Here is a 27,320-nt window from a genome sequence, read left to right on the forward strand (position 1 = left end):
ATCTGAGTACTCTTGATCTGTGCTTTGGTCTGTGGATGACCACAAGCTCTCTCCTCTGCCCTGGAGCTGTGAGGAAGGTCCTTGTTCAGCTATGGAAATCGGAGGCCCCAGACTGGGACCAGGATCTGATTATGTGCAAAGCAGCAGAGTCCTGCCCCCAGGGATAGGAGAGAGACCTCTACAGTCTTTCCCCATCCCCTTACCATTCATGGGTAGAGCACTCTTGAAGCAGCTGCTGGGTGACTCTGCAGTTCCCACTGTGGGCCTGCTCTGAGGCACTGGCCTGGGCTCCATGCTCACTCTGCTGTGGCAGAGTTTTCCTGCTGACCCTCCAAGCTGTCCCTGGTGATCCCCAGACCAAGGGATCTGGAAACCAATCCACTGTCACAGACCCAGAGCCCCCAGGAACCCAGTTAACCTGAAGGCTGTTCCTGGAAGGCTAGAGATATTTTGCTAGGCAAGGTGCTGCTGCAGCTGCACTGTGGCTCTTCCAATCTTGGTCCAGGTGGAATATACCATTCTTGTGGTTCTACAAAGTTGTCTTGGACTGGGAAATTGTTTCACTCAGTTTTTATGTGGGCTCTGCCCCTCTGAAATATAGCTAGAGTCATAATTTTATGGCTTTTGGAGCTTTTGGGCGAAGAGTTTCTGGGAATTCCTGCCCTCACACTGCCACCTTAGCTCTGCCCCCCTTTTCATCTTTTTCAATGAAGTTCAGATACAAACAGTTCTGGACAAATCATTATTGTAGTTTTACTGGTTTATACTTAATGTTCTATGACCTATTTAAAGAGATGAAAAAATCATTTATCAGTAATTGAATAAAAGTATTTGGATGTCAACTCATTTTCTATAGGCTTGATGGATGCATCTTTGGGACAAGAATAGAAAACAGGACAAGGGGGAAGAGTCACATTTCATCCTTTTCCCTACATTTTAATTTCTTCTGCTAGAGAATTCTCTAAATTTTAAGAGTTTTTTAAAAAAAATTCTGTGTAACTTGGGAATTAGGAATCTTTGGCACAGTTTCACCTATCAAATATAGTCTTAAATTTCAATATTATATTGGGATAATTGTGGAATATGGTTCTGTTTATGATCATGGTCTGGTTCCAGTACATTTAATGTGTTGAATTCTAAAGGATATTTTGAGATCTGTCTTTTTATTATGGGATTATTATCATTTCCCTTAACTCAGGATGATCTTGAGATAGAAAGAAACTAGCTCAACCATCCATTTTTTTATAGATGAGAAAATGGAAGCCCAAGGAAGTTATACAACATATACATAATAAGTCTCAAAAGTGAGATCTGAATTTAGAGCTAGTGCTCTTTCCTTTTTATCACAATATTTGTTCCTCATAAAAGTTGCCTTATTGCCACATCATCTTATACATCATTCACCTATTTCTATGGGTCCAGTCATATGCCTACCACCTTAGCTCAGGCCTCATTACTTCTCATTTGGACTCTCTAATTAGCTCCTAATTAATCTTCTCGCTTTTAATCTCCCCTTTCTAATCCAACCTTCATAGCTGCCAAGATAATTTTCCCAAGATTCAGTACCTGATCATCTCATTCCCTTGCTTAAAAAAAAACCCAGTAAGAACTACACAAATCTTCAAGGTCTCATTATTTCTGTGATAAACTACAAACTCCATATGCTAGTATTTAATTCTTTTCACAATCTAGCCCCGATCTCCCTTTTTCAGCTTTGCTCTCTACATTATTTCACTTTACACACTTTATATTTTAGTACAACTACCATATTCAGCCTACTAGATATTCCCTAAGGAGGACATGCCTTGCTTGGTCTGCTTTGTGAGTCCCACAGGCAGGTCTTCAGACCTAGGAATATACCACTTCTTCATCTTAGCCAAAGAGAAATCCTCTGTTCTTCCTTTAATGACCAGCTCAGTGCTACTGGTGGAAAGAGCACTAAGCCTGGACTCTAGGAGATCTGAATTTAAATCCTCAAAGCCAGACTCAAACACTTAGTAGCTATATGAACCTGGCAAATCACTTAACCTTTGTTTGCCTCAGTTTCCTCAACCTCAAAATGAACTGGAGAAGGAAATGGAAAACCCCTCCCATATCTTTGTCAAGAAACCCCAATGGACTCATGAAGAGTCAAATATGACTCAACAACAATAGCAACACATGCATATTATATCCCCTAATTAGAATAAAAGTTAGGCAGAGACTGTTTCAATTTGTTTTTGCACTGCTAACAAATAGCAGAATGTCTTGTCCATAGCAAATACCTGCTAAATATTCATTAAAATGAAGTCCGAAGGGCCGGCTAGGTGGCATAGTGGATAAAGCACTGGCCCTGGAGTCAGGAGTACCTGGGTTCAAATCTGGTCTCAGACACTTAATAATAATTACCTAGCTGTGTGGACTTGGGCAAGCCACTTAACCCCGTTTGCCTTGCAAAAACCTAAAAAAAAAAATGAAGTCTGAGCTTGAAACTATCATTTACTGCCTTAGGGATCACCAGTGTGTTGACTATATACAATTCATCTTTGGACTTCAATTTCCTCATTAGTCCAGACATAATTCGGGTGGAGCAAATTAAGGTGGAGCAAAAGGATTTGCCTATAGGCATCTAAATTTAGAGGACACTGATGACATTTTTACTTCTTCAGTAGGTAGAAACAAGTGATCTTAGCAACTATTTATGTAGAATAATTGACTAAAATATGAAGTTACCAGATGATGGGTCTACAATCCAGTCTTGCTGTGTTCTTTCCCTTTGAGATAACCTCTCAAGTAGCCTCAGGGTCTCCATCTATAGGGGCCAATGCCCTGGGATCTGTCCTTCTCTACAAGCCTTCTATCTTGAGGTTTCTCTCTAAGTTGCCCTCAAATTAATTTGTTTAAAGTATTAGATTTGTGAGTGCCTTCCATACTGCTTGCCGAGGTGTGGTTTGTGGTGCTTGCCTGGACTACAAACTTGCTGTTACATCTCTGTCCATCTTTAAATTGATAGGTCTCTATACTAGCTCTAAATTCTGTGATCCCAACTCTATAAACCAGGATTTAGTTCACAGCAACACTTTAAAAAATGCTTTTTAACCAACTCATGGGGCAGCTAAGTGGAATAGCAGATAGAGTGTCAGATGAAGACAGGAAGATTCATCTTCATGAGTTAAAATCCAGCCTCAGACAATTACTAGCTGGGTGACCTTGGCAACCCTGTTTGCCTCAGTTTGTTCATTTGTAAAATGAGCTGGAAAGGAAATTACAGACCACTCCAATATTTCTGCCAAGAAAACCCCAAATGGACATTAATGAACTATTGGTGGAGTTGTGAACCAATTCGACAATTCTGGAAAACAATTTGGAACTTTGCCCAAAGGGCTATAAAGCTATGCATACCCTTTGATTCAGCAATGCCACTTTTAGATCTGTATCCCAAAGAGATTTTTAAAAAGTCAGGGAGGATCTATCAGTTCAAAAATATTTAAAGCAGCTCTTTTTTGTAGTGGCAAAGAATTAGAAATTGAGGGAATGTCCATCAGTTGGGGAATAGTTGAACAAGTTGTGCTGTATGATTGTAATGGAATAATGCTGTGTTATATGAGCAGGTTGACTTCAGAAAAACCTGAAAAAGACTTTTATGGACAGATACGAAATGAATTAGAACCATAGTAGAACCAGAACACTGCACACAGAAATAGCAATACTGTATGATGATTAACTGTGAATGAACTGGTTATTCTCAGCAATGCAGTGCTCCAAGACAATTCTAAAGGACTCAAGATGAAACATGCTTTCCACTCCCAGAGAAAGAAATGATAGAATCTGAATGCCAATTAAAGCATACTTTTTTTCACTTCCTTTATTTTTCCGTATTTTTTTGTTTGGGTCTGAATCTTCTTTTACAACATGACTAAAGGGTGATTTGTTTTAGTTTTTTTTTTTTTTTTGCAAGGCAATGGGGTTAAGTGGCTTGCCCAAGGCCACACAGCTAGGTAATTATTAAATATCTGAGGCCGCATTTGAACTCAGGTACTCCTGACTCCAGGGCTGGTGCTCTATCCACTGCACCACCTAGCCACCCCGGTGATATGTTTTACATGATTGACCATGTATATCAGTGTTTCAGGGAGGGGGGATGAAGAAGGGACAGAGAAAATTTGGAACTTAAAATTTAAAAAATGAATGCTAAAAATTGTCTTTACATATAACTGGGGATAATAAAATATTTAATAGAAAAAAAATCAGAGTGATGAACAGTTAGATGTAACTGAAAGGACCAAACAACAACCACGAAATCCCAAATTCATATGATCTCAAATAATGAGAGCACTGTGTAAACAAATTGAGTCAAAAGGATGGGTGCTGGAATACCTTGTCTAAATATGCAAATACGTACTACAGTTTTGATACAGGTTGAATAACTGTGTTCCTGGTCATAAGGTTACACCAGTAACATTAGTTTGTATTTATAATATTGTGACAGTGAGCACACATTTGTTGAGCACTTTTGCACAACCACTTTGTAAGGTAGATGGGTTAAGGGCTGTTTTCTCCATTCTATAAAGAAGTTGATTAGTCAGTAAGTCAATAGTCATAAAATTTAAGTGTCTGCTATGTGTCAGATACTTTATCTCTAGGTAAGGAAACTGAATTCAAAGACATCAAGGGACTTGATCACATAGCTTGTCAGTGACAAAACTTGACTCCAGATGTTTGAATTCTAAACCCACTTGCCTTTTGTCTTTTGTTTTAGTATCAACGTTCTTTTTTTATATCAATATCACTCTTTCCCACTTCTTCCCTATCCCTGGCTACTTCCCTTATAACAAAGTAAAGCAAATCAACATAGTGACCATTTTTGAGAATATTTTCCTCAGTTCACCAGTTCAGCATCATTGTTACTCCTCTGAAATCATGCCTGATGATTGCTCTTTCCACCACATTGCCTTCTCTACCTTGCTATTCAGGTTGGTTTATAAAATCAATTAGGTCAGATTGTTAGTGGTCATTAATGAGTAGACAGTGTGATTAGCAAAAATGAAGAGAGAGAGAGAAAGAGAGAAAGAGAGAGAGAGAGAGACAGAGAGACAGAGAGAGACAGAGATAGAGAGACAGAGAGACAGACACATAGAGAAAGATGACAGAGACAGACATACACCGAGTGAGAGAGACAGAGACAGAGTGATACAGACAGACAGACAGACAGACAGACACACACACACACACACACACACACACACACAGAATCCAAATCCATATAAGAATAGAGAAGGTTGTACATGGCTCTGAAACTATTTCAGACAAGACAAATTCTTTCTGACTTTAAAAGGTGATAAAAACTTAATGAATGGGTGGGAAATGATACTCTTTCACTGAAAATACACTAAATTTAAAAAATTCTGAACACGAAATATATAAACCATTTGTAAATTTTGAAAAACAAGCTGTAGCCTGAGAGCTATTATTGCTTCCCATTGTTAATAGTCAGCCATTCTATGAACATCTCAATGCTTAATAAAATAAACACCTTATTCCCTCCTCCCCCATTACACATTTGCTTTATGTGTACTTCCAAACCTGCATTAATGCTTACAATCCATAATGATGTGGTCAGTTAAATGATTCCCTCTAGCACTCCTCTGTTACTTCAATTGATTTGATCTTTTCAGCTTAATTCATTTTTACTCACAGAGAAAGGAGTCCATCAATTAGAGAGCAAACACTTATCGAGCCGAGCAATGGTAGAAGCCAGTAGTAGCATTGTGAGCAACATTCTTAGCTTGGAACTGGAGGATGGTGAAATACCCCCTTTTAAGGAGCATGTTTTGAAAAGCCAGACCTACTCTTCCTTGTGATTTTAGCATTTCCCCTGCCCTCTTCTCTTTTTGGGTGGTTTTGAAAGTCAAATTCATGTTTTCAGATGTTTCTGCTCAAACAGGACATGATGTAATGCCATACATTCTGTGTGTGTGTGTGTGTGTGTGTGTGTATGTGTATGTTTGCTAAGAGGTTATTCTAACACTCAGTGAGAAGTCATTCTTCTTTTGCCATGTGATATCAAATTGCTGAGTCAAGTCTGAAATAACGGACCAGAAAATAAGGTGGCTTGTACTAGAAATAACAGTGTGTCTTTGTTAAGGTGGGTCACTTAACAAGGGGAAGACAGACTCCCTGATGTGATTTCAGTGCCTTTAGGTTAAAGGCTGGCTCAGGGATTTAATAATGATTGTTCTTACCAGCAGCAGTAGCAGCAGCAGCAGATTGAGGGGCAGGTAGCAGTTCAGCTTTTAGCCAAAGGCTCTCCTCCAGAGGAGGAGGAAAGTGGGGAACAGTAGACAGAGCAGTCTTCTTCAGGGATAGAATCCACAGCAGACAATGATTTGTAATATTCATCTTCACCATCAAGCACTTTGATTTGGCTATGACAAGGAAAGGGAATTAATTTTGTGGAGAAAAGAAAACTGAGTGAAAGCATTCCTAATGTCATCACCATCAGCAGGGCTGCTAATGTTATACAAACAGTCTGAATGGGACTGGACTGGAATCATGGAAGCGTCATTGCTTGAAGGGTATCCCAAAGGATTTTCTTTCTCTTTAAATCACTTTGTAGGGAACCTGTATGGCCTGTGAGATTAATGATTGCCTGCCACACCTTTCACTTCTGGGTCACACACTTATAATGAAGCAAAGAGAGTTGTGGCTGGAAGTTGTTATCATATGAGGACTGCTGATTTATGGGAAACAAATTGTCTCTGGTTACTTAGAGAGGCAAGAGCTTTCTCTGAAAGCCAGAATATCAGTCCTGAGTTCTTCTTTTTGTCTCTTTTTCACTACTAACCAAGAATCAGAAACCCAATGACCTTGGGACATCTTTGCAGGTAAAGATAGAATTCTGATCTATGGGTCATTCTGTAGTGTGTGTGTGTGTGTGTGTGTGTGTGTGTGTGTGTGTGTGTGTGTGTATTGTAATTGTGTAAGGGGTTACATGCTACATCTAATCCATAGAAAAAGGCTACAGCTTCCTATCCCTCTCACACTAAAAGGAAACTAAAATTCTCTGGAGTACCCATGGGAAAGAATGGAAAAGAACATTTGTCAGTGAGAGACAATTTCACAGACTCCCAAAGTATTAGAATGTTCCTTCCCGAAAGGGACCTTAAAGACCAACCAATCCAACACTGTCATTGGACAGCCTTCTTAAGATACTAGTAGATAAAAGTCGTATGCTTGTTATTATTTTTTTTAAAGTTCCCAATGTTAATAATGGCCAAGCATTCTAATTGCTTATTTTTAGAAATCTCTCTAGAAAGTTTTGCATTTTCTGTAATATCACAAAGGACTCCTTCTGTTTACAGTTGCTTAGAACTAAGAAGACAGATATTTACCCAAATTTTCTTGGCTTCCTCTTGCTCCCTTGATATTCTAGAGTTCCCTGTGGAGAGGGCCAAGAACACACAGTCAAAGCAAAGCAGCAAGTCGTTAATTTTTAATTCAAAGTGATTTTGTGTTGAATGCAAGCAGATGCTGATAATATCAGAAGTCACAGCATAATTTTTTTGATCAAAGGGCTCAAGTGAGCCTGATGAAGCATGCATCTTGCTCGTCTTTGATAAACCGCATCAATTATTCACCGTGAAGGCAGACATCCTGACATGAAAGCAACAGATAAAGAGCATAAGCACATGTTCAGGAGGAGAGGAGAAGAGCATGGGGGTGGGGCTGGAGGGGCTGGAACAGGTATTAATAACAGAATTATTAACTGGAAACAAAGCCAGTAAAACACTTTATGGCCACTTTGAACTCACGTTTAACTGGTTATAGTACATGTTATCCTCAGGGCTATTCAGCATTTTGGGTTGCTGACATCTTCTGCGAGGTGTTCTCAGCTTCTGTTCGACACAATTTTCTGAACCCAGAATAAGAGAACACAAAATTTGGTTTTGAGCCATCCCAGGTGTCGAGAAATATCTTTGAGCAAATTTAGGCCAAAAAAAAAAGAGTACTTTCTACAAATGTGCTTGTTCTATTGTAATAGATGTTTGGAGAACACTTTGTAGTACAGTAACTTTGAGAGAAGTTACCTTTAAGAAAAGGGTTAGGTGTTAACTTCTTTCCAGTTCTACCCTTATCTTTCCTATGCCATAATGACTAGCTCCTATCTGAGCATTCAGGAATGGAATCTCCTGGTTAGTGGTCATCTTCAGCCCAAAACAGAGGGGGCAGCTTCCTTCCTAGGCTATTAGAGTATGAAACAATGGAGCTAATCTGGGAGATGCTGCTTTAAGATAATTTGCAGTTCATCAGAGAGTGAGTTAAAAGCCATCTGGAGCACACACTCTGCAGGGCAGAGAAGAAGGAAAGCTTCTAGAGGATTGTATGTTGAGGTAAATATGGCCCCATCTAGTATTAGTTAAATGTTTTGAGAAATCCAATTGATCTTTGCATTCTTGAGAGGTGGTAGAAGTAAGAGGAGGAAAAGGTCAATTGAATGGTAACACCAAGAATCTACTTTGTAATAGACCTAGTTTTGGAAACCTCCTACAAGACCACTTAGAATGGAAAAGAAAATAAGTTTTCAAATTAAGCCATGGTCCATTTCCTTTACAAACAATTGGTTTTTTTTTTTGGAATCTGATGTCTTTCCATTGCATCTTTGAAATGAGATCTTATTATTATGAGATCTTGACAGTTCATAAATAACAATCTATAGAACATTTATTCTTAATGTCAATTTGATCAAGCTATTAAAATACAGTAACTTTTTGGGGGAGAGAAAGACACATCAGAATAGCTGGCTCTTAGCTATTAATGGGATTGCTGGTTGATTTGATTCTACTAACACAGCCCAAATAAATGAAACCAGTATTTTCCATTTAATTCTCAGGGATATTTCTAAGGATTGCAGGTAGTAATCCTTGTTAGAATCTTTGGAACACCAGAAAGGAAATATGGTATCTGAAGTTACCAAGTCTAATGATGGCAGATTTATTATCAAGTTTGTTTTCAATTTTTCTCTATGGATTTTTAAAAAAACACCTTTTAATGTTCATTAGCATTGCACAGATATAAAATGTAACCACCTATTTCCTTCTTTTCATTTAACAGGAATTGAAGAAATATATATTTATATTAATGTCCTTAAACACTGGGGGCACTCCCTTTTAAAATGAATGGAGGATGATTTAGGTGGAATCCTAGTTAGATAAGAGTGCTGGGCTGGTATCAAAAGGACCCCAAGTTCAAATTTGGCCTGAACCACTTCCTGCTATGTGACCCTGAGCATGTCACTTAGCCTTATCTGTCTCAGTTTTCTCAACTATAAAAATGAGCTAGAGAAGGAAATGGCAAACCACTCTAGTATTTGTAGCAAGAAAATACAGGAGTTGGACATATTAATGGACACAACCATAAAATAATAACAATAATAATAATAATTACATAATATTTGATGGTTTCCAAGATATTTTACATATTATTTTATTTGATCCTCTCAGAAACACTGTGTGTTTGTGTGTTTGTGTGTGTGTGTGTGTGTGTGTGTATGAAGAAGCTTGAAGGGTCAGGGATAGTTCCTACAGGTATTATTATTATTCCTGTTTTACTTATGAAGAAGCTGATTCATTGAGGCTAAGTGCCCTAGAGTTTTCTCATTTGTAAATAAAGGACCTATGTTAGATGACTTCCAAGGTTCCTATTAGACCTAAATCTATGATCTTGCGATCACTGTTATACTAGTGATTATATAAGTAGTAAATGTCAAAAACAGGATTCAAACCTAAATCTCTTGATTCTAACTCTAATATTTTCCCCATGAAATATATTTTTTTAAATATTAAGAATTTACATTAGTTTTATTTAGGATGGGATTGTTCCGGTGGTAATGTAAGATTTTCCTACTTAGTAGTTAAATCCTGTCTCTACAGAGTAGTCACTTGAAAAGGGGGGGGGGAAGCAGTCAAACTTGTTATGGATATGCTTTGTCTTATGGAATAAATGCATTCATTCACAATCAACCAATCAACAAGTATTTACTAAGCACCTACCAGGTGCTATACTATATCCTAGAGATACAAAATAAATAATTATAAATACAAATAAATTGCCAAAAAGTTGTATGTAAAATGGATTTCTGTAAAATGAATCCTATTTTAAAATTCCTTTGGGGGAGTCACTATTCAAAGCAATTATTCCATAGTTAGAGGGTTTTATACATTGCTTCCTTAGAATGGAAAAGCACATGTGCTATTTGAACTGAAAACTGAAGAATGAGCTCAGTGACAGTTGTATTGATTTGCAAAGCAGAATGGTATCTTTGCTTCTAGTATTCTAGTAAAAGCCATAGCTCACATCCTCTGGACATCAGTTGGGCTGTGGATTTCCTGGAGGCAGTAGCAGAATGAGGAGTGGCTTTGGCTAAGACTGGAGACAGGCTTAAGGTTCTCAGGTATTCACCATGCCCTTTCTCCATTGCTACCAATTGGACCCATGTCTACCTTGACACCTTCTTGGTCAGAAACCTGAACTTTTCCTTTCCCTCTCTCCAGCTTCACTTCTATATGGATCTTGTAGCAAAACCCCAGTTTTCAGTCCATTTCTGGTTTTTCCCCCAAGGGTCTGTCTAGACCATGGTTTGATGCTCTGTATTTCTGACCTCCATCTATGCTGATACTTGTCTGGTATGATCTTCTTATATCCCAAGAAGGGTGAGTTCCATAAGCATGATGAATCTTGGTTAGATAAAGGTTACCCCAGCTCCTATTAAGCATAAGTCACAGGAACAGTCTCAGGGACCCTGATGAAAAATACCCTGGAACTTTTGGCAATAATATTAGTTTATACTCATCTACTTCTCTGTAGTTTCAAAGTCTTTCCACATAGAGGAATCTCATTTGATATTCATAGCAATTATCTGAGTAGATAATAAAGGTATTAACAGTATTAAAATGAAGAAATAGTAACTGAGTGGAGTTAAAGAGAAATCATTCCCACAGTGATATAGCTGAGGAAAATAGAGCTTGGAGCTCAGACCTTTTTATGTCTAATCAGACCTAATGTTCTTTCTTTTATATAACCTGACCTCCTAATATGCTATTAATGTTCTATATTTTATAACAGCAAATTAATACAGAGAATTCCTTCTTGAATTTTTTTTAACTTTCTTGTTTTTATTAATCATCTTGGTTGTCTGACTCTTCATGACTTTGTTTTGTATTTTCTTGGAAAAAATACAGAAATTATTTGCCATTTCTTTCTCCAGATCATTTTCTAGATGAGAAAATTGAGATAGAGTCAAGTGAATTGCCAAGGGTCATACAGCTAGTAAGCATCTAAGGCCAGTCAGGAAGACATTAGGCCTGGTACTCTATCCACTATATGATCTTCTTATATCCCAAGAAGGGTGGGTTCCATCAGCACGATGAACCTTGGTTAGATAACGGTTACCCCAGCCCCTATTAAGCATAAGTCACAGGAACAGTCTCTATCCATTATGTCACCTTGCTGCCCTATCAGCTTTATTTTCCAATATATCATTTCCTATGTTAATAAAGAATAAAATAGAAAAATGGGGAAAAACAGTTCAGTAAAACTAATCAATGCAGCAACTAGTCTGATAGTATACTCAATGTTCCATACCCTTAGATATCCCCCTTCAAAAAGAAGGCAGGTATTGAATTTTTTTTCCAACTGTTTTACTTGACTGATGTTGGTACAGGTATTCTATTATAGATGAAGCAAAATTAGAATAAGGTCCTTTCAGTACTCCCAGGGCTAACATTATGAATGAGACCCATTTAGACCTAGTATTCTAAATTCTGCAATTCCTTGGGTTATAATATTTAGGATGATAGACAGAAGTCCTGGAAAGATAATTAGGATATGTGAGGCAGAGCTACAAATTTTGATCAGTTCCAATCTTTTACTTGTAAACCTGTCTGATTTGGCAGGGTTTCCAACCAGAAGAAATAATTCCTATGTTCATCCAGATTTGAAATAAATCATGAGCTATATATATCTGATAGCATTATCTAGATAAGTTGTTCAATCTAAAAAAAAAAAGCCAAACTTGATGATTCAAAGCATAAAATCCATTTTTGGATCTTAATCATTCATTTGGATGCATTTACTGTTCTTATTTATCAGAAAAATCACCTAATCTCCATGTCATGTCATGTCCTCCACTTATATTTATGTTTCAGTTACTATTATTGTAATAATTCTTTACAAAGTTGTACCTTCTCTGAAGGACTTATGATAAAAAATACTATTCATTCCCAGAGAAAGAACTGATAGTGTCTGAAGACAGATTGAAGCATACCTTTTTTTAAACTTCATTTTTCTCAAAGTTTCTTTTTTTTTTTTTTGGAGGGGGTATCAGTTGCTTTTCCATAATATGACTATTATGGAAATGCTTTACATGACTACATATTTAAAATCTTTGAGTTTTTTTGTTTTTGTTTTTTAATTTTTGTAAGGCAATGGGGTTAAAGTGACTTGTCCAAGGTCACATGGCTAAGTATCAAGTTTCTGATGTCATATTTGAACTCAGTCCTCCTGACTCCAGAGCCAGTGCTCTATCCACTGCATCACTTAGTCACCCCCATATTTAAAATCTTTAACAAATTTCTTGCTTTCTCACTGGGGTGTGGGTGGGATGAGGGGAAGGAAGAAAATATGAAATTCACTGTTTTAAAAAAATGAATCTTAAAAATGTTTTTTACATCTAACCAGGGAAAAATAAGATACTAGATTAAAAAAAAGATTTTAAAAAGTTGTACCTACATTGTTGGGAACTGTTGTAAATTATTATTATTATTATTATTATTATTATTATTATTATTATTATCACCACCTGGTGCCTTTGGGCATCATAAGGTTGCCATTTCTTTCTCTAGATCATGGGAGTGGGAGTGGATTAGAGACGGGAAATGTATTTAGGCACTGATGTTTTGGTGAACAAATGGAGCATTTGGAGATCTTGATGGAGTATTTGTCTCCTTTGTAATTCTTGTCTCTCCCCCCCCCCCCCAAATGCTGGCCTGGAGAAGATTGAGAGAGTCCAGGAAGTGGGACTCTACATATTGTCCCCTGAACAGGGACTAAACATATGCGTGCTATCTGAGTAAATTCGGGAAGAAGGGCATAGCAGATACAGCAAGAGAACCAGCAACATCCCAGAGTGGAGGACTCTGGAGAAAGCAACAAGTTTCTGAGGCAGTGCCCCAGGGGATGAAGCTTCTTGCTCAGCAGGAGTCGGTACCAGTGCCATGAGCATGATGCGGAGAACCTGCTTGCTGTTTTTCTTTTGGCCTTGGCTGCCTGCCTGACTGTGCTGTGTGCTCTGGGCAAGACCCAGACCCCTGGACCTGCGATTGGCTGCAGAGACCTCTTGATGCTGACACAGACCCCGATTCAGACTCTGACACAGACCTTGACACTGACAACAAATTTCACTCTCCATAATGGTGTTGACTACTATTTACAAAATGCAACAGCTCCAAATTGTACTGTCAACATCTCAAGTAATTTCAAAGGCACCAGGTGATGATAATAATAATTTACAATGGTTCCCAACACTACATGATAACATTTATATAAAAACTAAAGTACCTTCTTTTCCATGGAAATAACTATTTCTAAGGCAGAGAGATAGTGTAGTGGTTAGAATACTAGGTGTCAGGAGGACCTAGAATCCAGTTTCCAGGAATTTATTAGCTGTATGTCCCTGGACAAGTCACTGAACCCTGTTTGCCTCAGTTTCCTCTTCTGTAAAATTAGCTGGAAAAAGAAATGGCAAGCCACTCTAGTATCATTTTCCAAGAAAACTTCAAATGGAGTCACAAAGAATCTAAAATAACTGAACAATAAACTATCTTTAATGCTTCCAGTCTGTTTGTTAAAGGATATGGATGTGGGTAAATGTTTGCTTTGAGGGAAATTATGTATTTGATATGATTCTTTTCTTTTAATACCCTAACAGGTATAAACCTCTAAACATTTCGTAGCCCTGAGGATGGGAGTGTTCAGTCCACCAATAGCATCTTGATTTTGGGTCTTCATATGGGCTTTCACCCTCCCCTGGAAGTTTCTGTACTTGTCTCTTCTTGGATTCTCTTTCTTCCTTCAGGGCTCACCTCAAATGTCATCTCATACATCTTTATAACATTTCTCTCCTGGTTCTTATCCTATGTGTTTGACTACTCCTAAGTAAGTCTCCTCTGCTGTTTCATATTCATATCTCTATACTAAGGTTATGATCTTGACCTACATCTATTCTCCCTCTAGACTATTTGCCTTATCAAGGAGATTTAACTATCATCTCTCTGCAGATGAGCCCCAGATACACCCAGTTTCACATATATATGGATAAATATGCCTGTATATATATGTATATATATATACATACATACATATAGATAGATACAATTATGGCTATATGAGTGTCTGTCTTTCTATCTCATCTATTTTTATCTCCAGCCCTAGTAGCTCCCCAATCCAATTTTTAAGCCCTTATGATATGTGCTTATATTGAGGATACAGTTAATTAAAAGAAAGACAGTTCTGTCCTCAGTGAATTTACAATCTACAAAGGGAAAGACAATATACAAAAGGAGTCAGGGAAGGGGGATAAGATGCCAAGGAGTCCCCAATGTGGGGGCATCTTGTTCTGAGGAGTTGAAACCAGACAGGGTCACAGATGTGATGTGGAGTGATCTGAGAATTCAGTTTATGCCCTCTCTAAAAGAGTATGGTACTCTGCCCTCCAGATCTCCAAACAAGGAAGAGGAGGTTGAGGAGGTGCAGTAATCAAGGCTTGAGTTGATAATTTGGGGGTGAGTTTATCAGTTATGCTAAGTGATCTTGTTCAGGTAGGGCAGCAGATGCAAACAATAGCTTTGGGGAGCTTAGTTCCCCTGAATTTCACTCTTCCATCACCAATTAACTTTAGAATATTCCAATTTGAATGTCCCAGAGATACCTTAAACTCAATCTGTTCAAAACTGAACTCATCATCTTTGCTCTCAAAACCTCCCTTCTTCCAAACTTTCCTGTTTCTTTTGAAGCAACACTAATCTTCCAGCCTCCCGAGTTCATAATCTTGATTTTATCCTGGAATCCCCACTTTCTCTTACTCCACATATCAAGCTAGTTGTCAAATCTTCCTGTTTCTACCTTCACAATATCTTATATCTGACCCTTTTAAAAAAAAGTCTTCAGCTCTTCGCCATCTTCCTGCCACTTGCAGCCATGAAGGTCGAGCTGTGCAGCTTCAGCGGGTACAAGATCTACCCAGGTCACGGGAGGCGCTATGCCCGAACGGACGGGAAGGTTTTCCAATTTTTGAATGCAAAATGTGAGTCAGCATTCCTTTCAAAGAGGAATCCACGGCAGATCAATTGGACTGTCTTGTATAGAAGAAAGCACAAGAAAGGACAGTTGGAAGAGATTCAAAAGAAAAGAACTCGCACGGGCTGTTAAATTCCAGAGGGCCATCACTGGGGCTTCTCTTGCTGATATAATGGCCAAGAGGAACCAGAAACCTGAAGTTCGAAAGGCTCAACGAGAACAAGCCATCAGAGCTGCCAAGGAAGCAAAAAAGGCTAAGCAAGCAAACAAGAAGACAGCTGCATCTGTAGCTAAGGCTCCTACAAAGGTAGCACCTAAACAAAAAATTGTGAAACCTGTGAAAGTTTCTGCACCCCGAGTTGGTGGAAAACGTTAATTATCTACTAAACTGTATTAAGTAAAATAAAGTTTAAAGGGAAAAAAAAGTCTTCATCATTTGCCTAGATTTTTGCAAATAATATCCTAATTGATCTCCCTGTTTCAAGTCTCTATACCACTCTATTCTATACACAGCTGTCAAACTAAATTTCCTTAAGCACAGATTTGATCAAGTGATTCTTTCACTCAACCAACTTCAGTGACTCCCTACTGACTGTAAGATAAAGTAGAAATCCTCTGTTTTGCCCTGGACAACTTGACCTTAATGTCATTGACCGGTCTCATTGGTTATTACTCTCCAGCCCTCTGCAATTCAGTTAAACTAGCCTTTCAATTTTTCACATATAATAACTCATTTTCTATCTTCATGTCTTTGCGCTAGTAATGCCCCCATGCCTGAAATATCTTCTGTCCTCATTTTCCTTTCATAGATCCTTTAGCCTTTAAGATACCGATCAAATGCTATCCTCTGTGGAAGCCTTTACTGAGCTCTCCAAATTTTAGTGCCCTTCCTTACAAACAACTTTATTTTACCTACTTTGTGCATATTTGTATTTTTTAGGTTTTATAATTAGGCTTTCTTTTTCACATATTTTTGACTTTCTTTTAGAACATAAGCCCTTGCTAGTAGAGATTGTTTCATTCTTTATTCTTGGATCCCCACACACCTGGGACATATAATATAATGCACAAAATATAATATTATATGTAATGCATGGAGTCTAAACTCTCTCTGGGGAGGAATGTCATATTGGCAATAATATGGAATCAATTATGGAGAGAAAAATGACTTCAATGAGTCTACTTTTTCCCAATATGACATATAGTGATCACTGGACAATTGCTCCCTAGAGACAATTTAGATTTCAGAGGGCAATAGGGTAGCATTGTTGAGAGATGGCTTACTTTCTCTCAATAAGAGGAAAGTGACTCTACCAGCTCCAAGAAAGAATGGAAGGCAGTCCTTTAGAGGCCTCTGATTAGACAAAGATTTTTTATTTTATTTTTTCCCCCCTTTTCCTACTCCTTCCCATATATTCTCTGGAAGTGAGGTCCTACTTGGTGACCAGTTCAAACTAAGTGGCTAAGGTTAATTTTTGTTATTGGCCCCTGCATGGAGACAAGTTACATGCAAGAGGCCTCCTTACTCCTCTTGGTTACTTTACTTTAAATGACCTTGATCCATCATGGGGATAAATGGCAATGCAGAAATTGTCAGTATTTTTGCTTTAGTGTTGAGGATCCTGTCCTTCTATTGCTCACAGTCAGTTCTTTTCATTGATGAACCCACTGTGAACTGGAAATATTTCACTATCACCTTCCTCACAAACAAAATTGCCTAGGGACAGGGAAAAACCAGGAATTCTTGGTCTTCCTTTTCCTATTTTCAATCATTCCTTCAGAGAACCATTCCTTAAATTCCTTTTTTTTTCCTTTAAGTTTTTACTTCTTCATTTCTGCCTGTGACAGATTTCTTACATCTCCAAGGTCAGGGTTATTGAATAACAATCCTAAAACTATTTAAATGCTACTCTAAAGGAAAATTGTTCTCTTGTACTGTTAGAAATTGTTTCCCTGCCTACTCTAAAGACTTTTAGGATCTTGACAACAGAATATGTGGTATGATGGGAAAATATTTCTAAGGTCCCTTGCCACATAGGTTGAACTATCTTTTCTTAAGTTAGCCTGTATGAGTTAGACAAGTAATTTTCCATAGGAGATATTGAAATTCTCCTTGAGACTTATCTGACTCAAAAGAATGGCTCAGGGTATTGAAATGGTTTCTAGTTCTTCTGAATATGAAAGGTCATGAGAAGCTCCAGAGTCCTTCTCAAAGGCTTTGACTATGAAACAGAAGTTTAACTAATACTCAGAAATATCAATGTGCAGCTAGCTGGCACAGTGGATAGAGGAGAGTGCTGGGCATGAGATCAAGAAGATCTAAGTTCAAGTCCAGCCTCAGATACTTATTAGCTTTGTGATTTTGAGTGAGTCACTTAAACTGCTGCCTGCCTCAGTTTTCCCAAAAGTAAAATGGGTATAGTGATCACACCTACTTCACCAGGTTGTTAGGAGGATCAAAAGAGATATTTGTAAAGCATTTGCTTAAGTATCTGGCACATGGTAGACTCTTAAGAGAAGCTTCTTTTCTTTCCTTCTCATATCAGTGAATATCTTTCTTGAATGTCTTTCCTTTGCTATTACTAACTAAATTACCTTTAGCTGTCAGTTGGATGGCCTATTAGTTTCTCATTTCATTTCAATATTAGACCTAAACTATCAGAGGACTAACCTGATTTGGAGTCACTCTACAACACTAGATTAGCTAGATATTTTTATAAAATAGACTGTGTTCTGAAAGGAGAGAAAACATAAAACTGGAAAGTTTTGGTAGAGCATGCAGAGTGAAATCAGTGGGTGGAGAAGGACCTAGGAGGGAAAGACTCCTATGTACTAGAGAGAGCCCCCAAACAAGCTGGGGTTGATCAGAGTGTGTATGAAGGTTTCCAATCCCCTGGGAGGCAGGGAAACAATTTCTAACAGTACAAGAGAACAATTTTCCTGAATAAAGAAATATTATCTACATTTTCCAGAAGTCTGAGGCTCTAAAGTGAGTTTGCCAAGGGTGAGCTGTGAATAGATGACAAGGCTGAAAAGTCATTCTGACCTAGTGAAATTCTCTTTAAAGCAAACCAGAAATTTAGGGCAAAAACTCTAATGTCTCAAGAGGGCTGGTGGAAAGTTTTGAAAAACATTGTCCTTTCAAAAGTTTCTGCAGAATCAGCATGTGCTTCTAGTTGCTGCTTGCCTTTGGATTTTCTTCCATTTTGTTTTACTTTTATTATTCAGAATATTTGTATGATGCAATATCTCCTTCCCCCCCCCCAAGAATTTATTCATGACTCACCCATTCCAAGTCTTCACAATCATTTGTTTCCAGAGCCTGCCTAGCATGGGCATCTTTCTATTTGTCCTTCTATTGCCTCCCCCTTCTCCCAGGAGGACCAGAGATACATAAATGATGCCATTCCTCTTATCCCTGGGGTGTCACTCAATTTTGATTTTGCCTCTAGAACTATACTGAACAGTGAAAGATTGGTAATATGCTTAACTAACCCATGTATCTATATCTATAATAAAGGCATGTCAGGGTTACAGTTGAGTAGAACTGTATAGTAGGGTGTAATGGAACAATAATCAGGAAGATCTGAGTTCAAATATAGTATCAATTATTATCTTTGTGGCTTAGGACATGTCACTTAACTTCACTCTGCCTCATCCGTAAAATAGAGATAGCCCTAGCATCTACTGTCTAGTTGTGAGGATCACTCCATAAGTCACTCCAAAGCACTCCATAAATACTAGTTATTATATTATTTTTATCTAGTTCTTCAGACCACACCATTCCATCCAGTTATGTATCAAGAAATGAGGTTCTACCCAGTAGGATCTTTCCATTGCCCTTGTTCTTTCTCTGTGAGCAGTAATAATATCAATTGTACAACCTTCACTGGAATCTCGGAAACAGGATGATAATCACTGATTGTTCTATGGTTCTATTCACCATTCTTGTGATTTCCAATATTTAACACTCCTTTCACTGGCCCTTACTTTTCAATTTGTTCTGTATCCCATTATTAGAATATAAGCTTCTAAACAAATAGGATTATATTTTTTCATATTTGTATTTTGTGTTCCCTAACAAGAGTGCCTAGTACCTAGTTGGTACTTAATAAAAATGTCTATTTATTCTTCACATTTCACTTCAGTGTTAAAACATTAGTTAATGTCTTTTCTTGAGCCATTCACAATGGTTTTTCTCAAACTTCTTTACTTTATGGCATAGATTGAGGAGGCAGTGGAAGGATTTCCAGCTGTGATAGAAGTTATGTACAAAGATAATTTAACTTTTGTGAAAGACCAGGATGTGGAAAATTGGAGATATTGTTTCAGTGTTGTGAGGAAAGGACTTTGTAAACTATGTAGTGCTCTGTCAGTTTTAGGTATATTTACATATTGTGGGGCAATGTGATTCAAATTCAATTTGGTGATGTGGACTTGGAGTCAGAAAGTCTAGGTTCAAAGCCCAGTTTGGCCATGTAATGCCAACATGATATCACTTAAACTTCCTGTCTTTAAGGTTCCCTTCCATGGAGGTCTTTAAGCAGAAGCTGGACCCTTTCATTTGGTAGATTTTTGCAGGAATTCATGTATAATTTCATGTAGATCTCCTCTGAGATCACTTTCAACTCTCACATTTTATAATTATGCAGTCATCTTCAGTCTGACATTTATTCTTTGATAGTAACTTCTTGTGTGTTCCAAGAACAAGACATACCATCTCTTGGCTACTGAAATTTTCTCTGACTATACCCTCCACCTGGAATGCTCTCCCTCCTCCACTCAGTCTACTCATCTCCCTGGTTTCCTTTGAGTGCCAACTAAAATATTGTCTCTTATAGGAAGTCTTCCCTGATCACTCTTAATACTTAATTTTCTGCACTTATTTCTACTTGTTTGCATGCTATCTCCCCCCATTAGACTGCAAGATCCTGGAGGGCAGGGACTGTCTTTTACCTCTTTTTGTATCCCTTAGTAGACACTTCATAATATTTACTGATTAATTGATTGAAGTGTAAATGGAATAGAAAACCCCTGAGGTCTCTTTTAGCTTTAAATACATGATTTTAGGATTCTATGAATTAAAATTAATTAAATAAAAATTTACTAAGAACTTGCTATGCATACAATTGTATACTAGAGTTTAGGGAGAAAAAGAGGTCTTAAAAATCAAAGTTAGCTTTCAAGGAGAATATGTAATCTAAGTGACCAACTAAGAACACTGAAACAAGGTCTTTTATAAAAGCAGATAAAAACACAACTACAGAAGGTCTTTTTTGAAGATTGGCCAAAACATGATGAATGTTTGAGGATGAACTACATTTGATACCAGATTTCAGATGAGCTAGGGACAAGGACTCTACAGATCTTACCACAAATATACTAATAAAGCCACAAACAGGTTAAAAGAGAATTAGGAAATTTAGATCCTAGATATGACAGGGCCAATAATTATGATGTCCTAAGCAAGTCACTTAATCTTTTATAAGTACAGTTGTCCCAAATATGAAAGTTATGGGATCCAGGGAAGATCTATATCATCTATATCTATATCTATATCTATATCTATATCTATATCTATATCTATATCTAAATCTAAATCTATATCTATATATCTATACCTATACCTATACCTATATCCATATCCGTATTTCTCTGTCTCTCTCTCTCTGTCTCTATCTCTATCTCTGTCTCTGTCTCTCTCTCTCTCTATCTCTATCTCTATCCCTCTCTCTGTCTCTATCTATCTCTACCTCTGTCTCTGTCTCTGTCTCTATCTCTATCTCTGCATCTGCATCGACATTGACATCTATGTAGATGTAAACATAGACATAGACATAGACATAGATATAGACATAGACATCATAGATATAGATGATGTATGTGTATGCACACACATATTTTTTTTTTAAATGAAGCTCAAAGAGGCTGTGACTGTCCAGATCACAGAGGTCTAAGGAGCAGAGAGGTAGGACTGGAATTCAGATTTTCTGACTGAAAAAATTCAGTGATTTTGCTTTTATATGCAGCTTGATTCTACTCAGTTTCCTTAAAGGATTTTAATGAAGGAGAATAACCTGACACTTTTCCCAAACACATTCTGTTATAGGTATAAAATTTAAAAGGATCTTAGAAATAAGATCTATGGACTCCTAATTGATCTGAAGATAAATTTTGAATTGGAAAACTAACTTCTCATTGAATTGTGGTATTTCCTTCAGTTATGAATATAGGCAATAAAATATTATTCTGAGAAGGGATTTCTAGGCTTTACCAGGATGCTGAAGGGGCTTATGATATAGAAAGAAAGAAAAAAAACTATGGATCTCCTTAAACTTCCTGCTGTTACATAAATAAAAAATGGAAGCTTAAAAAATTTGAACCAAGATCATATAGATAGTAAGTAGTAGATCCAGAACATTGATCTGGTATTATAACTTCAGAAAAAAATTATAAATTTGTCGAGACTTCATTATAGGATAGGAATAGAGATTGGACCTGTCAATCCTTATGAGTCAGCACCTCTGCAATTTATAGTCTTAGCTATTTGGAGACATTGAAAAGTTAAATGAGATAGATGCCCAGCTGTCCTGAAGCTAGTATGTACCAGAGGAAGGATTTGAATCTGTGTCTTCCTGGCTCTGAGACCATCTCTCAATCCACTTTTCCAAGTTGCCCCATTCAATATAAAAAGGAAATGAGGGGCATCCAGGTGATATAATAGAGTACTGGCCCTGGACCTGAGTTCAAATCCAGTCTGATACTTACAGCTTGTGTGACCCAGGGCAAGTCACTTAATCTCAATTGCCTTTTATTTATTTTTTCATTTTAAATTTATTTTTTATTCTCATTTTGTACATTAATAAAATGTTCTTGTTTACAAGTAAACAAAATACCCCTCCTCCCCCATGAATATAGATAGACTTGTTTGGGCGAAAAAAGTAAAGGGGAGAGAAAAAAATTAAAATAAAAAAATAATAATAGTAATAATTGTAGGTATGGCCAGGTGGCGCAATGGACGAAGCACCAGCCCTGGAGCCACAAGCACCCGAGTCCATATCCAGCCTTGTAAACCCAACAATCACCCAGCCGTGTAACATACAAGCCACCTGATCCCCACTGCCCTGCAAGAACCAAAAAAAAGAAAGAAACAAAAGACCCAAAATAAAATAAAATAGTAATAATAGTAGGGGTGGCTGGGTGGCAGACAGAGCATTGGCCCTTGAGCCAGGAGCACCTGGGTCCAAATCCGGCCCCAGACACCCAAAGATCACCCTGCTATGTGACCCCAGGCAGGCCATCCAGCCCCACTTACCCTGCACCCTCCCCCAAATAATCATAACAAAAAATGTTCTTGAGTCTTTGTTCCAACACCAACAACTCTGTCATGGGTGGATCACATTCTTTATGATAAGTCCATCACAAAAGTTATTTCCATATTTTTTCACTGTTGCCATTGCTGATTGCAACTCCCTCCTTTCTTATTTCTCCACTACCATGTACTCTATTTTCTCTCTCCTTTCACTATGACTCTGCTGTAGGGTCGCTGAGTGGCACGGCAGACAGATCCCTGGTCCTGGGGCCAAGAAGCCCTGAGCCCCCATACCACCCCTTAGGCCCAGAATCCACCTGGCCCTGTGGTCCTGGGCAGGCCTTCCATTCCCAGCCCCTTGCAAGAAGTAAGAAAGAAAGTGTGTTATATCTGGCCACTCTCCCCCCATGGTCCATCCTCTTCTCCTTTATTCACATCCCCACCCCTTCCCCCTGCTCCCCCCTCCTTCTTACTCCAGATGTCTATACCCCATTGAATATATTTGCTGTTTCCTCTCCTAGCCATCTCTGATGAGAGCAAAGTTTCCCTCATTCCCCCTTGCCTCCCCCCCTTCCATCTCATTGCAATAGCTCATTGCAATAAAAAAAATCTTATTATGTGAAATATCTTGGACTATTCCCCCTCTCCTTTTTCTTTCTCCCATTCCATTTCCCTTTTTTTCTATTGACTCCATTTTTACACATTTTATCTTCGAATTCAGCTTTCTCCTGTGCTTCAACTATAAAAGCTCCCTCTACCTGCTCTATTAGCTGAGAAGGTTCATATGAGTATTATCAGTGTCATTTTTCTATGCAGGAATACATGCAGTTCATCCTCATTAAGTCCTTCATATTTCCCCCCTCTCCTCCAATCTCCATGCTTCACCTGAGTCCTGTATCTGAAGATCAAACCTTCTGTTCAGCTCTGGCCATTCCAAAAGGGACCTTTGAAATTCCCCTGATTCATTGAAAGTCCATCTTTTTCCCTGGAAGAGGACATTCAGCCTTGCTGGGTAGTTCCTTCTTGGCTGCATTCTAAGCTATTTTGCCTTCCGGTATATTGTATTCCAAGCCCTACGAGCTTCCAATGTAGCTGCTGCTAAGTCCTGTGTGATCCTGACTGCAGCTCCACGTTATTTGAACTGTGTCCTTCTGGCTGCTTGTAATATTTTCTCTTTGACTTGGGAGTTCTGGAACTTGGCTATAATATTCCTAGGGGTTGGTTTTTTGGGGTCTCTTTCTCTGAGGGATCAGTGGATTCTCTCCATTTCTATTTTGCCCTCTGCTTCTAGAATATCAGGGCAATTTTCCTGTAGCAATTCTTTGAAAATGATGTCAAGGCTCTTTTCCTGATCATGACTTTCAGGTATTCCAATAATTTTTAAATTATCTTTCCTAAGTCTGTTTTCCATATCAGTTGTTTTTTCAATGAGCTATTTCACATTTTCTTCTAATTTTTCATTTTTTTGGTTTTGAAGTATTGATTCCTGATTTCTAGTAAATTCATCAATCTCCCTGAATTCTATTCTTTGTCTGAAGGATTTGTTCTCCTCAGAGTTTCCTTATCTCTTTTTCCATCTGGCCAATTTTGCGTTTTAAAGCATTCTTCTCCTCAATAACTTTTTGAACTGTTTTATCCATTTGACCTAAGCTGTTTTTTAGCATGCTATTTTCTTCAGCATTTTTTTTTTTTGGATTTCCTTGACTAAGCTGCTGACTTCATTTTCATGTTTTTCCTGCATCTCTCTCCTTTCTTTTCCCAGTTTTTCTTCCAACTCCCTCATTTGATTTTCAAAGTCTTTTTTCAGCTCTATCATAGCCTGAGCCCAATTTCTGTTTTTCTTGGAGTCTTTCGATGCAGGAGCTTGTGCTTCCTCATCTTCAGACTGAGTATTTTGGTCCTTCTTGGGCTCATTTGCAAAATATTTCTCAATAGTCTTCTTTTTGTTTCTCTGCTTGCTCATTTTCCCAGCCTGGGCCTGGTTTGGGGTGTTTCTTGAGCTTTTGGGACACTCCCACAAGAGTCTTAGTGTGTGCGGCTCTGTCCTCCCTCCTGGTCTGTGAATGACCATAAGCGCCCCCCTCTGCCAAGGGGCTGAGGTGGAGGGGGGCTGCTGTTCTATGGGGGGCCTAGACTGCGATCAGGATCTGAATGTGGTCAGAGCCCCAGAGTCCTGTTTCAGGGTCAGAGGACAGAGCTAGGCAGTCTCTCTTCACTCCCCTCCCTCAGCTCAATGGGCTCATGCCCTGGGGGCTCCTGCTTACCAGCTCTGCCTGCTTCTGTTTCCTGGATCAGGGCTGGGGAAAGAAGATGCTGCTTTGCTGTGTGCCCTGAGGGCTGGGCTCCACGTGCTCCCTCTGGCAGAGGTTCCCCGCTGTTCCCCCACTTTGTGCTTGGTGCTCCTCGGGGCACGACTCAGGAGACTCCCCTATGCTATGAGCTGAGACTCTCAGAGCCCTGGGGCTGCCTCTGGGAGGCTGAGGTTCTTTGGCTCTGGCGGTCCAACCCTCTGGCAGGCCGCCCCTCCGACTCCAGGGAGCAGAGCCTTTCTGCTCTTTTCCAGGTTACCTTGAGTAGGAGAATTGCCTCACTGGGTCCCTTTGTGGGTTCTGTCTCTCGAAAGTTTAGTTAGAGTCCTTAGCTGATGAATTTTATCAGAGAGCTCCTAAGACTGGATCCCTTCTTGTCGCCATCTTGGCTCTGCCTCCCGCCTTTTATTTTTTAACTGAAATTTTACTTATTTTTTTTCAATTACATGCAGAGGAGGTTTTCAATATTTGTCCATTTGAAAGTTTTTGAGTTTCACATTTTCCTAGGACTCTCCCTTTCATTTTCCCCTTCCCATGGTGGTGAACAATCTGGTAAAAGTTGTACATGTACAGTAATACATTTTTAACATAATTTCATATTATATTGTAAAGTAGGAATTAGAATTAAGGGGGGGAATCATGAGAAAGAAAGGGAAAATACGATAGAAATTTAAAAAAAGTGAAAATAGTTCACTTTGCTATGAATTTAGAATTCTTAGTTTGTTCTCATATGGATGGAATTTTCCTTAACAGGTCTCTCAGGATTGTCCTTGATCACTGAACTGCTGAAAGGAGCTGCACTCATCATAGTTGATAATTTCATAATACTGTAGCTAAGGTGTACAATGTTCTATTGATTCTACTTACTTCACTCAGCATCAGCTCATGCAAGTCTTTCTATGCTTCTTCTCTAAAGTCCAGCCACTCATGATTTCTTACAGAACAATAATTCTACATAATATTCATATACCATAACTTTTTCAGCAACTCCTTAATTGATGGGCATCCCCTCAATTTCCAGTTCTTTGTCACTTAATTCCAACTGCCTTTGAAAAAAAGAAAGAAAAGGGAAATGCATCTCTTCAGAAGACGTTTGGTAGGACTAAAATTCTTCAAAGATATCAGTAAGGCAAGCCCACTCCAGGGTAGTGCAATAGCAAGATGTGAGAGTTCAAGTTAGCATTTAAAACTATAAAAGTATTTTACTACATGAGTGAATACAATCAACAAATGAAATATGTCCACACATATTGTAATTTTCACAAAACTAGTCCTTCATCTGATGCTTTACCATGGCATACAAGTGGCCCCAGGATTCTCAAAGATTCTCAACAAAAAACAAATACCATTCTGGAAAGATTACATGTACTTGCCATTGATACTGGAACTATCATTTGACTACAAAACTTTAATTTTAACTGAAGGTTGATTTAACATTTTTTTGTCTCCTGGTTCTGAAAAGGGTCTACCAAGGCTTTGGTTTTGGGAGAGTTGTGAGCTTTCTAAGTGGAGAAGGGACTCACACTAATGTAATCACAGATTCCCTGAATAAGCTTGGTTTATAACATATGTTTAAGCTGAGCTGTTTGAGCTTGGTAAGATTGTGCAATCAGATGGCTAGTGGGTATGAGAGAAAATTAATCAGAAACAGAAAAGAAAGTGAAGCATAAGCCAAAATGAAATTAGAAATATGGGACTGAGCTTCACATTAGAAGAGGGAAATGAAAACAAAACAAACAAAAAAATTGCCACATTAATGATGAGAAATCAGAACATCAAGGTTACTTTAGTCCCAGTTCTTTAAAATTTCAATGAAATAGTAAGGGTCTGGGGGAAAATATACTAAGTGAAAAAAAAAAAATCACATTAATACTATTGGGTTGGGGCAGCTAGGTGGCGCAGTGGATAAAGCACCGGCCCTGGAGTCAGCAGCACCTGGGTTCAAATCCGATCTGAAACACTTAATAATTACCGAGCCCTGTGGCCTTGGGCGAGCCACTTAACCCCACTGCCTTGCAAAAAAACCCAAAAAAACATAAAAACAAATACTATTGGGTTAACTTTCTATCTTGCTTAGTTCTTTAGGGAAATCTTTGTAGCATTATGCAGGATGCAAATTTGGACCAAAAATCCAAAAAAATTCAAAGAAGAAAAAAAAAGAAAGGCAGAGTGTTTTTGTAGCTGTATTCAGATCAAGAATTTAGCATCTACTTCTTTGAGTAACAGAATCATTAGACTTCATTGTACTGTTTACCCACAATGAACCCAAGGGGTTTTCCTTAGCCAGACAAGATAGAACAGCACAACCCAATTATAGCAACAAGGCAGCCTGGTGATATTTCTCCCTATAATAAGAGATTATCCTTTAA

General features: G+C 38.3%; 1 protein-coding gene and 1 pseudogene across 1 annotated transcript in view; one reads left to right on the forward strand and one right to left on the reverse strand.

Moving 5' to 3' along the window:
• Positions 1-6,245: 6,245 nt before the first annotated feature.
• MYO3B (myosin IIIB) overlaps positions 6,246-27,320 on the reverse strand; it is a 567,258-nt gene continuing 546,183 nt past the window's right edge. Inside the window, exons 32-35 of the mRNA XM_074212806.1 lie at positions 9,242-9,247; positions 7,791-7,891; positions 7,371-7,417; positions 6,246-6,404 (exon numbers count right to left, since the gene is read on the reverse strand). Of these exons, the coding sequence (XP_074068907.1) occupies positions 6,266-6,404; positions 7,371-7,417; positions 7,791-7,891; positions 9,242-9,247 (293 nt within the window). The 3' untranslated portion in view covers positions 6,246-6,265. The remainder of the gene's footprint in view (positions 6,405-7,370; positions 7,418-7,790; positions 7,892-9,241; positions 9,248-27,320) is intronic.
• LOC141507762 (large ribosomal subunit protein eL24-like) lies at positions 15,203-15,749 on the forward strand (annotated as a pseudogene).

The sequence above is a fragment of the Macrotis lagotis genome, chromosome 1 (assembly GCF_037893015.1).
Source record: "Macrotis lagotis isolate mMagLag1 chromosome 1, bilby.v1.9.chrom.fasta, whole genome shotgun sequence".
NCBI classification, from domain to species: Eukaryota; Metazoa; Chordata; class Mammalia; order Peramelemorphia; family Peramelidae; genus Macrotis; species Macrotis lagotis.